This window comes from Chelonia mydas, chromosome 2 (genome assembly GCF_015237465.2).
Source record: "Chelonia mydas isolate rCheMyd1 chromosome 2, rCheMyd1.pri.v2, whole genome shotgun sequence".
Lineage (NCBI taxonomy): Eukaryota > Metazoa > Chordata > Testudines > Cheloniidae > Chelonia > Chelonia mydas.
In genome coordinates this window covers 230,558,760-230,571,460 of record NC_057850.1, presented here as the reverse complement: position 1 = coordinate 230,571,460, position 12,701 = coordinate 230,558,760, and the positions used below count along the sequence as shown (strand labels likewise).

Sequence of the window (12,701 nt, the reverse complement as noted above, 5' to 3'; positions counted from 1 at the left end):
TAAGTAGCTGCATGCTTTCTCACTAATGAGCCTTTGCCCTGACTTGCAGTGACAGGCAACACAGTTAAAACAATCTGAATAGTTTAGAGTTTCAGTCTTCATGCTCATTCTCTACTGAGACTACCAACAAGAGGGCTAATTAGTGCCAATCAGGATAGTAGTTTGTGTGATGTGGACTTTTGTTCAGTAAGCCCAGGTAACGTTTTTAAATTACTTTCGTTCCCTTTACAATAGAAAAAAATAGCAAAATCTGGATTTACGATGACTCCTTTTTCCATTTTTCTGGCCCAATAAAGACCAAGTTGCTACATGAATCACTGAAATGAATGCCTGTCTCAAATGGACTGCAGGATGGCTTTCCATGAATGACCACAGAATTTCTCTAATCAGGAGAGATGATCACATTTAGCAAAGTAGATTAAAAGATTTTCCTTTTTAATTAAAGAACAGAATCACATGATCAAAACATTAGATAAAAATGTCTTTTCCACAGCATTTTTTATGGATTGAAAGTGGTACAATGTGACTGTTACAGGAAGGCCAGAGAGGAGTCATTAAGGCAGGATGCAATGAAGATCTGAAGAAGAGATTTCAATATGGGGATGGAAAGAAAAAGAACAAGTCTTAGGCCTTCTCTGCACTGCAGAGTTTTGTCAGCAAAAGTTTTGTCGACCATCAAAAAGCACTAAAAGAAAATTGGTACTGCATGTTCACACTGCGCTCTCTCGGTCAGCAGAGCACATCTACCCTCGGGGCACTAGCATCAACAGTGAGAGCAATGCATTGTGGGTAGCTATGCCACAGTTCAGCTCACCATCTTCTGCTGCTGGGTCTCGCGGGAAGGCCAAGTGAATCGCAGCGCATCATGGATCCGGGCTCAATGTCCCATGACGCATTGCTTTCCGTCCTAGCATTCCATGTGCTTCCGTCTTTGGTTCGCGGCATTTTTCATCAGCTCTTATTTGCTGTTTGCCCCACCATCAATGTGTGAAAGGATAGATCCCGCACTGCTCTCCAATGCTCTGCTAGCTGTCAGTAAGACATCGCGAATGGCAGTGCAGTTAATGGCGAAGTTCCTAAATCAACAGGATTTACAGTTGCCTGACATGCTGTCTGTCACGGACAGGAACAACATTAGATTATCTTTGGCATTCATGGAACAGTTGCACACTGGAGACCGTCACTTTTGGGCTCAGAAAACTAGCACTGAGTCGTGGGATCGTATCAACATTCAGGTCTGGGATGACAAGCAGTGGCTACAGAATTTTCGGATGAGGAAAGTCACCTTCCTGGAACTGTATGTAGAGCTTGTCCGAGCCCTGCAGCTCAAGGGCACCCAAATGAGAGCTGCCCTCTTGGTGGAGAAGCACGTGGCAATCGCAGTGTGGAAGCTGGCAAGTCCAGACCGCTATTGGTTGCAAATCAGTTTGGAGTCGGGAAGTCGAACACTGGGGCTGTGTTAATACAAGTGTGCAGGGCCATTAATCGCATCCTGCTATGAAGAACCGTGACTCTTGGCAATGTGGGTGAAATAGTGGATGGCTTTGCAGAAATGGGTTTCCCTAACTCCGTAGAGGTAATAGATGACACACATATTCCAATTTTGGCATTGGACCACCTTGTGACGAAGTACATCAATAGGAAGAGCTACTTCTTCATAGTGTTGCAGGCACTTGTGAATCACTTTGGGCATTTCACTGACATCAGCACGGAATGGTCCGGGAAGGTGCATGACACACATATCTTCAGGACCACCAACCTGTACAGAAAGCTGCACGTGAGGACATTCTTTCCAGACAAGACGATTACAGTGAAAGATGTGGAAATGTCCATAGTGATCCTGGGAGACCCAGCATACCCCTTAATGCCATGGCTCATGAAGCCTTACACAGGAAACCTAGATAGCAGTAAGGAGCAGTTCAACAATAGGCTGAGTAGGTGCCAGATGACCATGGAACGTACGGTCATCCAGGCAAGCTGGCGATGTCTTTATGGCAGATTAGACCTCAATAAGGATAATAATCCCATGGTTATAGCCACGTGTTGTACATTGCACAATATTTGTGAAGGTAAGGGTGAAAAGTTTGCTCTGGGGTGGACTGCAGAGGCAGACTCTGTGCCTGCTGATTTTGAGCAGCCAATAGAGGGACCCAATGGGGGGCAATTAGAATCAGGGAGGCTTTGAGGCAGCAGCTTGAAAATGAGAACCAGTATTGTATATTACTATGCTCGAGACTGTAATGCTCAATGAAATGGAGTTTTGCTAGGAAGTGCATGTGATTTTTGTGGCCTAGGATTCAATGTAAGCAAACAATTAAACTGCTTGTGTATGTGCTGCTGCCACTACCTACTAGCACAATTCTCAGGAAACAAATAAAGATTACGTATCATTCAAAAACTTTGCTTTTATTGCACAGAAAACAACCCCACCACACACACACAAGTGCTTGGTGGGAGAGGAGGTACCAGGGGAGGACTGGCTTTCAGAGCTGTGTATAAGTCCAGCTACCATTTTAAAAGCTGTCCATGGGGGTGGAGTGAATGGAAAGGCGAGGAGTCGCAGAAAGTGGAAAGGAATGGAGTTTGGCGAGGGCGTGGGAAAGAGTTCTGAATGTGCTGAAGGGGAGGGCAGGCACATATCTGCTCAGACTGGAGCATTATGAGGGACTTCAGCATCTCAGTTTGCTCCTTCATAACTTTAATCATCCTTTCAGCAGCATCCTTAACAAAGTCCTCATTTTCTTTTCTGTCCTGCCTTTCAATTTCCCTCCACTACATGGGTTCCTTCTTTTCTGCATATTGCAGTTTGGGTGGGGAAGGAGGTCTGGGGTGCAGGCCCTGGGCTAGGGCAGGGGATTGGGGTGCAGGAGGGATGCAGGCTCTGGGAGGGAGTTTGGGGATGGGAGGGGGTGCATGGGTGAGAGCTGTGGGATGAGGCTGGGGATGGGTTTGGGGTGTGGGAGGGGCCTCAGGGCTGAGGCAGAGGGTTGGGGGGATGAGGGCTCTGGCTGGGGGTATGGGCTCTGGGGTGGGCAGGGATGGGGATGAGTTTGGGGTGCAGGCCGGCTGCCCTGGGACTGGAGCCAGAGAGGACCCCCCCCCCCAGCTGGAAGGGACCTCAAGACATGGCCTCACAGAAGTTGCAGTAGAGGCAGGTGGCAGCAGAGGAAGTGATAGTACAGTGGCAGAATGAACGACGGCACAGCCAGGGCCATCCTTAGGATTTATGGGGCCCTACGCAGTATTATTAAACTCGTGTCCCTATGCTCCACTGAAGGCAGTCCCCAGCCGGCACCGCTGACCCCAGAATTCCCCCCATTGCTGACACACACCGAGCTTCGTACGCAGCAGATGCTGAGGCATGGCTCAAGGCAGGCTTCACGTTGCCCCATGGGGGCTGCATCTTGCCAGAGCCCAGGGCCCTCCTGCAGCCCCTCACCACTCCTGGCTCACCACGAGCATTTTGACAGGAAGTACCAAGCAGTTGTAATAAGAACAATAGTACGTACGTACATGTGTGTGTGAGAGAGAGAGAGCGCCAGTGCGTGAGAGCAAGACAGAGAGCCTGTGTGTGTTGGGGAATGTGAGACTGTGTGTGTGTGTGTGTGAGAGAGAGACACAATCTGTATTGGGTGACTGTGACTCGTGAGAGGCAGAGTGTATGTGGGTGTGAGAGCCAGTCTGTGTGTGAGAGAGACAGTATATATGTTAGGGAAGTGTGAGACAGTGAGTGCACTGTCACTTTAAGTACCCCCCCAACTCATGTGGAAGTTTTGCTCCTCCTGTCCTTGCCCCAGCCCGCACTGGAGACTGAGTAGCACAAGCAGGAAGGCAGGGTCCAGGGAGTAGGGTGACCAGATGTCCTGATTTGATAAGGACAGTCCCAATTTTAGGGTCTTTTTCTTATATAGGCCCCTATTACCCCCCCAGCCCCTGTCCCGATTTGTCACACTTGCTGTCTGGTCACCCTACCAGGGAGGGACTCCGCTCTGGGCTCCTTGGGGCTGGGGCGGCGGAGCCAGAGGCTGGAGCCCTCAGCTGGCCAGCTGAGGGAGGAAAAGAGGGAGGGGGCAGGGAGAAGCCCGCCAGCCCAGCATGGGGGAGGGGCCGGAGGAGAGAGGATTCCAGCCACAGTCAGCAAGGGAAATGGTGCCCCAAATTTTCCGGTGCCCTACGCAGCCACGTATGCCTAGGGACGGCCCTGGACACAGCACAGCAAACGGCAGCAGCAGAGTGAACACCAGACAGCGACACAGAGTGGCAGCGGTAGCAGCAGGGAGATGAGGCATTTCTTGATGCTCCCTCCTCCGCCCCAGGGTGGGAGGTGAACTCACATCAACGCACCTTTGAACTCTGGGTCTTCACTGAGCAAAGACAGCAACTGTGAGTGGGGTGCAGTGAAGGGAGTGGCCTGTTCAAGGAACATTTGTTTGTTGGACTTTCATGCCACAAGGTGAGAGACTGAGGCAAAGGACGCTGCCCGACGTGCTCTGGGGTAGTTGTTTTGCTCATGGTCACATTCTTTTGAATTAAGGTTGTGATGTTTTCCCAATGCTGGCTCCCATTCCCTTTTTATTAAAAGTTTTCTTTTCTATACGCAGATGTAGTGCACAGAGAGGGAAAGCATTGCCTCTTAAGGGCACCCAGGGATGGTGTTTAATTTTCCCAGATTACTGGGTGGGGCTCGAGCCAGTTCTGAGTTGTATTCTTATGAGGGACTCCAGCATAGTGAACTCAGCCCTTTTTGCTGCTGACTGCACCTGGCAGAAGGGTTACATATTAAATGGCACAAATAGCTTTTATTACAGCTGCAGAAAGTTGTTTTGTCAATAGAGAATTTATTTTGCATATTTCTTTAATATTTATTTTTACAAAAGATAGAAGAATTCAGTATTGTTCTTATCTGTATGTATTAGCTGGAAAATAGTCAGTACAATTCTGCCTGAAAGTCTTGGTACACAGTACATGTCTATGCCTGACTTTAAACGTGTGGATGGTCATATGGAAAGATATTTTATATTCCCACCATGTTACTGTAATTCCTGAGGGGATGAGATTGCTTGCTCAGCCTCTACATACACAAAAGTTTCTGCAGCTCAAAGGAAAGGAGACTAGCTGCAGTTGGACTGGACCAGTGGCCATCTGCAGTGGCAACCAGACTGAGTATGCGTGATGGAAATCTTAATGCCAGTCAAACACTAGACAAATAGGAAAGCTATTGAAGCAGTTTAGCCAAACTATCCTGATGCAAAAAACAGGGAGGATGTGTGATTGATTGAACTGGGCCTACCATTACTTTTGTCCTGCGTTTTTTTGGTACTTCTATTTGCTTCTTATTAGAAACTGGATATTTTAAATATATATTTTTATTCTTTGTTGTTGTTCTTTAATGGTTAAATGTACATAGAGAATGCAGGAAGGTTTTATTGGCAGCCTATTCCAAAACAGTGAGTTATGCGGATCTTTTCAAATGATTGCTGACAAAACCTTTACCATCCTATCATGTATTTTGCATACGTCAGCAAAACTATTGCAGAAATACTTGAGTTCTGAAAAAAATTACTGAACCGTTGTTGTATTTTTTCAGCAATAAAGCCAGGTGCATTAGTCTCAAGAATCCACCTGTACAGACCTTGGGGCTAGAGAGGAAATGTATGTATTTTTAAATGACCAAAATGGCACTTATAAATGTTAATGTCTTGGGACCTTCCTGGGCTAATGGTGAGTGTCATGTGTTCTCTTTCCAGCTGTATAGAGCTCCTGTTTCTAATTCTCCAAAGACATAACATATTAGAGCTCAATCAATTCACTGTTGCAGAACTTGAATATTGATCATCTTAGGCATAAGGCCAATGTGAATTTTGATTAAAAGTGAGGTTTCCACATTTCTATCCAGGTAGGTATGTATAATAACAACAGGTTTCAGAGTAACAGCCGTGTTAGTCTGTATTCGCAAAAAGAAAAGGAGGACTTGTGGCACCTTAGAGACTAACCAATTTATTTGAGCATAAGCTTTCGTGAGCTACAGCTCACTTCATCGGATGCATCCGATGAAGTGAGCTGAAGCTCACGAAAGCTTATGCTCAAATAAATTGGTTAGTCTCTAAGGTGCCACAAGTACTCCTTTTCTTTATAATAATAAAATGCATCACCGACCATGAAATCTGGTCTTTTCTGTGCTTTTGCCCTGTACTATACAGATTTCATGGGGGAGACCAGCGTTTCTCAAACTGGGGGACCTGACCCAAAAGAGGGGCACGGCGGGGGAGAGGTGTTGTGAGGTTATTGTGGGCAGGGGAGGGGTCACGGTATTGCCACCCTTACTCCTGTGTAGCCTTCAGAGCTGAGTGGCTGGAGAGTGACGGCTGCTAACTGGGCACCCAGCCCTGAAGGCAGCACCACTACTAACAGCAGTGCAGAAGTCAGGGTAGCAATATCATACCATGCCACCCTTACTTCTGCACCATTGCCTTCAGGCAGCTGAAGAGTGGTGTCTGCTGGCCAAGGGCCCAGCTCTGAAGGTAGTGGCACAGAAGTAAGGGTGTCCATACCACACCATGCCATCCTTACATCTGCCACCCAGCTCTGAAGGCAGCACCACTGCCAGCAGCAGCTCAGAAGTAAGGGTGGCAATACCGCAAATCCCGCCCCCCGCCAACCCTCTTTTGGGTCAGGACCCCCTATAGTTACTACACCAGGAAATTTCAGATTTAAATATCTGAAATCATGAAATTAACGATTTTTAAAATCCTATGACTGTGAAATTGACTAAAATGGACCATGAATTTATCCCCCTAGCTCATCACTAGATGTCAAGGGAGAGCTCATTCAGACCCTGTTTACAGATGTTTACCTTTCACTCAGCTTGGAAAGTAAATGTAAATTGGTCAGTTTCACTTTCCAGTTCACTTGCGTTAGAACATGTGCAGATTCACAATGCTGGAGGGAAATATTTACAATGTTTTCATGAACATTTTCTGTTAGAAAGTGTGGGAAATCATTCCACTATTCCCCACTTCCCCCAAAAAACAATTTGGGGGCCTACAATTATTTGACAGTATCAATAGACTACAAATTTAAGAACAAAATACTTTCCAAATTAATGAAGGTATTTTGAGAATTACCCGACTTTCTTTTCAAATGTAGGTCATCAATCTATAGGCAAAGCATTTCTGTTCACAGAAAAGCATTAGCAACTAGGGAAAAGGCAGCCTCACTAGAGTGGGGCATGGCATGTGTGTTTGTCTTAGAAGCATATGAGAAAGTCTCACAAATGAAAATAACCTGTTGGATTTTCCAGTCCATTTTTCCGCCCATGAAAAACTGTGCCCTACAATACATATCTACTTTTTGTTTCTCTCCTACTCTCTAAAGCCCCAAGTGGTGGTGCTTTCACCCTTCCCTTCGAAGACTATATCAGAGCCTAAAATTTCAACAGGAAGCATTTTTGTTATATGCAGCACACATCAAGTATATGCTTAACTTGATAGTAGCAAACAGCATAGCTGCTACTGGCAGAAAATATTAACACGTGGGCTCTCAAACAAACTGAAGCTGTATGACCTATTTCAAGGACTTCCAAAGTTATAGAAACAGTTTCATTAGAAAAATCTATGCTAATTTCACAGCAATTGCAAATACGGCAACACCAAGACTTGCAAGACTGGACTTCTCTCCTATGATCCTTACAGAAATAGATCCCAGAGATTAATATAAGATCTCCTTTCCACCCACCTCTTACTCTTCTTAATCCTATTTTCCAAATATTACTGTACTTTGCTGCGCTTTTCCATTCAATGACTACAATGACTACCCTCCACAAGCATGAGAAAAGCTCTCATTATTTTTGGCCCAAGGAGATAATATGCTTTTGAATCAGAAAGTGAGAGTTCCCACCAGGGAAGTATACTTGCGGTTTAGCCATAACTAGAGAGAAGAACTCAAGGAAGGCTAAAATTTGTGGTCCTATTTCAAACATGCAAAGCATATGTGATTTCAGAATCTGGCAAAACAGTTCCTATATCTAATTGTGAGTTGCTGGTGGACACAGCAAAATCCATCTTCTGGAACATACAGCAGGAATCTGGTGTACAGGGTACCCAGTAAAGCTTGCTTACATAACTGTAAATGAGGCATTTTGTATCCTAAATTTACCAAATATTAACAAGTCCTCATCTCTTAACAGCCAACGCTCTCCCCTTTAGAGGTTCCTCCTGCCACGCCCTTCTGAGTTAGCCATTTCCAAAGTTGTTGTGTCTTTCAGTTGGAGTTCTTGTTCCTTGCATTCCCTTCCCCACCTACCTGGGTCATTAATTTTACCTACTTTGAGCCCCTTATCCCCTCAAATTCCAAACCTGTTGAGGTAATTTTTTTGATTTTGAATGAGTTATGTTAAGAAATTACCAACAGGCCTATCAGCAGTCAAGACCCTGCACATGCCTGGCTGAAAATTCACATAACAGTTAATACAGTGATGGGTTAAGTACCTAAAGTAACTTTAGGGTGTGTCATCTACCCCCCACTTAAAAAAAATATTTGAATCTGTTTCCTAATCATTTAGATTGGGAGTTTAAGAGGAAACATCATCATCTAAGGAAGTCATGGCTGTAAATTAGAGATTTTCAAATGAATATTTTCAAAATGTATTCACCAATACATATTGACTTCAATTTTCCATTATCGAGTTTTGTTTATAATGGCGATATTAATCTTGGGCCTGCCTCAGTGAATATTGAACCTGAGTCAAAAAATGTTGGCATTCACCTTGATAGTCACTCTCTGCCTATTCTATATGTTATTGATGATTAAGAAGTTATGAATTCAGGTACTGATTAAAAATAAATTTGAAGTGATCTGAATTAGCTACACAATATTTAATGTCATTTTTGTACATAACACTTTAAATACAAGAATGTAAGTTAATTAGGAAAACAAGCACATTCAAACCACACACATTGAAGTTTAAGCCCTTACCTATAATTGGTCTATTATATATAGTGAATTTTCAACATTAAAAATAATTCCTTCAAATTAGAATTATGCCTAATTAATAAGGATAGAACAGGGAAAGAACAGTTACTTGCCTTTTATTAATTGTGATTCTTCAAAACGATGTCGTCTGTGTTGACCCCACTCTCAGTGCGCATGCGTCAGAGCTCAGAATCTTTTGAATGGCAGCATCTCTTATGTTGTGGCTGCACCCTGCATGTCCTCAGGTTCACCACCTGTGGGCATAACGGGCAGAACAGCCACAGCTGTCCCTCAATTCCCTTGCTAATTTAGAATGCCAGATAAGGAAAGAGTAGGGATAGAGGATGAGTCATGGGACCTACACAAATGATACGATCTTGAAGAACCACACATACTATAATGTAAGTAAATGCAAGTTACTTACTTGTAACCAGAGTTCTTCAAGATGGCTCCGCATATTCACATTTATGGGGATTGCACTGCCTGGTGCAGCCCAATGGCAGGATCGTCTCCAAACAGGGCCCATTAGTGCACATGTGCACCCTTTCCTTCCCCTCCCCTCTCAGCATCTCTGAATGTTCTGAGGATGACTATATAAAGGGGTACCGCTCCCTCTACCGCTTCAGTTCCTTCCACTTCTAACCCAGAGAAACCAAATTAGGACTCTTAAAAAGAGGGGAAGATGGGCAGGATGGGTGAATATGCAGAGTGTTCTTGAAGAATTCTGGTTACAAGTAACCAACCTACATTTCTTCTTTGAGTGGCTCTGCAAACTCTCACTTACAGGTAGTTTGGCAAGCAGGGCTCAAAATTCAGGAGGACAGAACAGAGTCCTAATTAAATAATGACTGAAGCACTGCTCTGCCAAACATGGCATCTGCTCTTGAAGCCAAATCCAATGGACAATGTTTAGTAAAGGTCTGGACTAGACTTCCAACTACCACCTTACATATTTCCCCAATAACTACATGTTTCAGGCAAGTGAAAGACGCTGCCCACTGCTCCATTAAAATGAGACCTTAAAACAGCAGGCACAGGGACTGCTGCTAACTTCTAACATTCAATGGTTAAGGCTGCAATTCTGTCATGGAGGTCGTGGAAGTCACAGATTCCGTGACTTTCCAAGACCATGACTTTCGCAGCTGCAATGGCCACTGCGGCTAATCCCGGGGCCAGCTACTAGGGCAACCCGCAGCCAGCTGAACCGGGCGCTGCTGGAGCGGCCCCAGGAGCGGCCCCAGGACCAGTTGCACCAGTCGCTGCTCAGGCAGCTGGCTCCGGGGAGTGCCAGAGCAGTGGTCCCAGGGGTGGCCCCAGGGTGTGCCCGAGCAGCGGTCCCTGGGGCCTCGGAGCTGGGATGGCTGGGGCCAGTCAGCCCCCATGGCCAGTTCAGAGGCTAGCCGTCAGCCCCCACAGCAGCAGTGTCCTGGCATGCCCCAGACCAGCAGCGCCCAGGGCCCCAGGAACTGCTAAGTCTTAATCAGGTGTATTTACATAGTAAAAGTCATGGATAGGTCACGGGGACGTGATTTTTTGTTTATTGCCCGTGACCTATCCATGACTTTTACTAAAAATACCCATGACTAAATCTTAGCCTTATCAATGGTACATTGTTTAACCCATCTGGAAATAGTCTGAGCAGATATACTAAGACTCACAGGAGTCACAGTGTAAGAAACAAATAATCTAGATTACTTTCAAAAACTCTTAGTTCTTTTTAAATAATATGCTGAAGTTCTTCCAGCATCTAAAGTATGTAACGCAGATTTCCCCTTTATTATCATGTTCGAAACCATATTGTTAGAAACCCAAAACTATATTGTCAATCTGCTCACCCTGATGTTATAACAATAATGAACACAATTTTTACAGACAAATAAAATAAAGAACACTCTTCCAACAGTTCAAAATATGGCTTCATAAGCATAGATAAGGCCAGAGTAAGATCCCATGGTGGAACTGCATCCATCAAAGGAAGATACATGTCTTCATAAATCTTCCAACCATATAATGTACAAACAATTAATCAATGCACGCTCAGCTGAAAAGTGCCACAGAATGAATTTTTAAAGAGGAATTAGATAACCTTTCAGATTTTAAGTGCATTAAAAACTAAAATACACGGGATATTTGTTTCTTGCATAGGGGAAACCAGATTTTCCCCCATCCAAGAAACAAATCTAGTTCAGTTCAAACAACAATACTTCCTTCTGGACTGATTTCTTGACTGGAGCAATACATTTTGAACCAACAAGGAACAGGATTGTTCAATATCAGTCAAGGTCCAATTGCCCAGGCTGTCAGATGCAGAGACTGAGGATCTAGATGAAGGATCCTACGCTGCTGCTGAGACAATAGGTCTGGAAACCAAGGGAGATCCTTGCCAACTCCACCCAACAGCAGAAGCAGGTTTGTGTACCACTGCTGTCTTGGGTAAGCTGGGGCAATCAAGATCATCCTTGTTCTGTCCTGATGGGTCTTCTTCACCACGTTCTAAATTAATTGAAAGGTGTGAAAATGGAAAGCATACCGAGAGCTCTTTCTCCATTGTGACAGAGAGGCCCATTTGTGGTTCACTACTGTGTGTGTCTGCAGCTGGGTCAGGCCAGACATGTTGACTACACCTAACATACTCTTGTCATAATTTGTATCTAAAAGGTGGCATGTAAAAATTCTTGGGAAAACTAATAACTCACTGATTATTAATATTCTTGTACAATATATGTACAGGACATGTATATGTGCTAAAGTTGTATTTTTAAATAAGTTTTTCAAGTGGTGCCTGAGCACCATCTGCCTTAGACGAAGGAATGTGGGTTTACCTCAATTTAAATATAAGCAGTAAAGTGGACCATCAAACTAACAAGGGGGAGGTTGCCGGAAACAGAACAATTTTCATTTTAGCAAACACCAGTGGGGAGAGAAAAAGCATGGAACTTCCTTCGCCATCAGACTCCATGTCACCTTCCTCACAGTTAGAACAAATTTTATTTTCAAGAGTTAACCTTCAAAAGAATCCATTCAAAAGTTTTACTGGTCTTTAAAGACGGAGGGCTGAATCTCAAGTGATAAGCAATTTAGTCGATTGATTATATACAATATTATTGTGTTATTAAAATGTAGAGAGGTCTTTTCTAAAAGCTAATGACACACTGGTGATAAATAAAATTGTGAAATACATATATTAACACTATAAGAGGAAATATAGATAGTTCATAATATTGTGCTTTAAAGCCTGTGATCAAGCTGGTTCCTTCCTAGACAGGAGAGAAGGCAGCTATTTACCTGTCTCCTATGTAAATTAAGCCTGGTAGAATCAAAACAATGGACTACTTACATAAGGGGACTGAAACGCCCACAAGAAGGGAAGAACAGCATGAGATCATCCTGCCTCTTGAAACAAGGTCACTGAACTCTGGAAAATATAAACAAAGACAGAAGCCATCTTTGGCATCCACCACTAGACAGATGAGAAGCCAGAGCTCTTGCAAGCTGAGAAAGATGGGTCCTTCAACCAAGAAGGGGTAGAAGTCTCTGGGAACTGAATAGAGGTGAGAAACCTGCTTACTCAAAGACCTTTCATATAGGAAGAAAAGGGAAGCCAACGTGTTGTACTTCTGTGGAAAGTCCTGACTGAGGGAAAGTCAGCTATGACTGTGAAGAAAAATGACTGGTGAGATAAGTTGCCTCTAAGCTGAGATGTCTCTCCCTGCTGGCCCCAACCTACCCCT

The 12,701-nt window shown here is 44.3% G+C and overlaps 1 protein-coding gene across 4 annotated transcripts in view; it reads right to left on the bottom strand.

Moving 5' to 3' along the window:
- Positions 1–8,856: 8,856 nt before the first annotated feature.
- The window catches only part of WAC (WW domain containing adaptor with coiled-coil), a 128,654-nt gene continuing 124,809 nt past the window's right edge, over positions 8,857–12,701 (bottom strand). Inside the window, exons 14-15 of one of the 4 annotated variants that reach the window (XR_006289088.1) lie at positions 12,308–12,385; positions 8,857–11,463 (exon numbers count right to left, since the gene is read on the bottom strand). Coding sequence is in view for 1 of the 4 variants with exons in the window: in XM_043541390.1 (XP_043397325.1) it covers positions 12,376–12,385 (10 nt within the window). In the remaining 3 variants the exon portion in view is untranslated. Of the gene's footprint in view, positions 12,386–12,701 lie in introns of all 4 variants that reach the window. The other 3 variants (XR_006289090.1, XR_006289089.1, XM_043541390.1) reach the window with 3 other exon arrangements.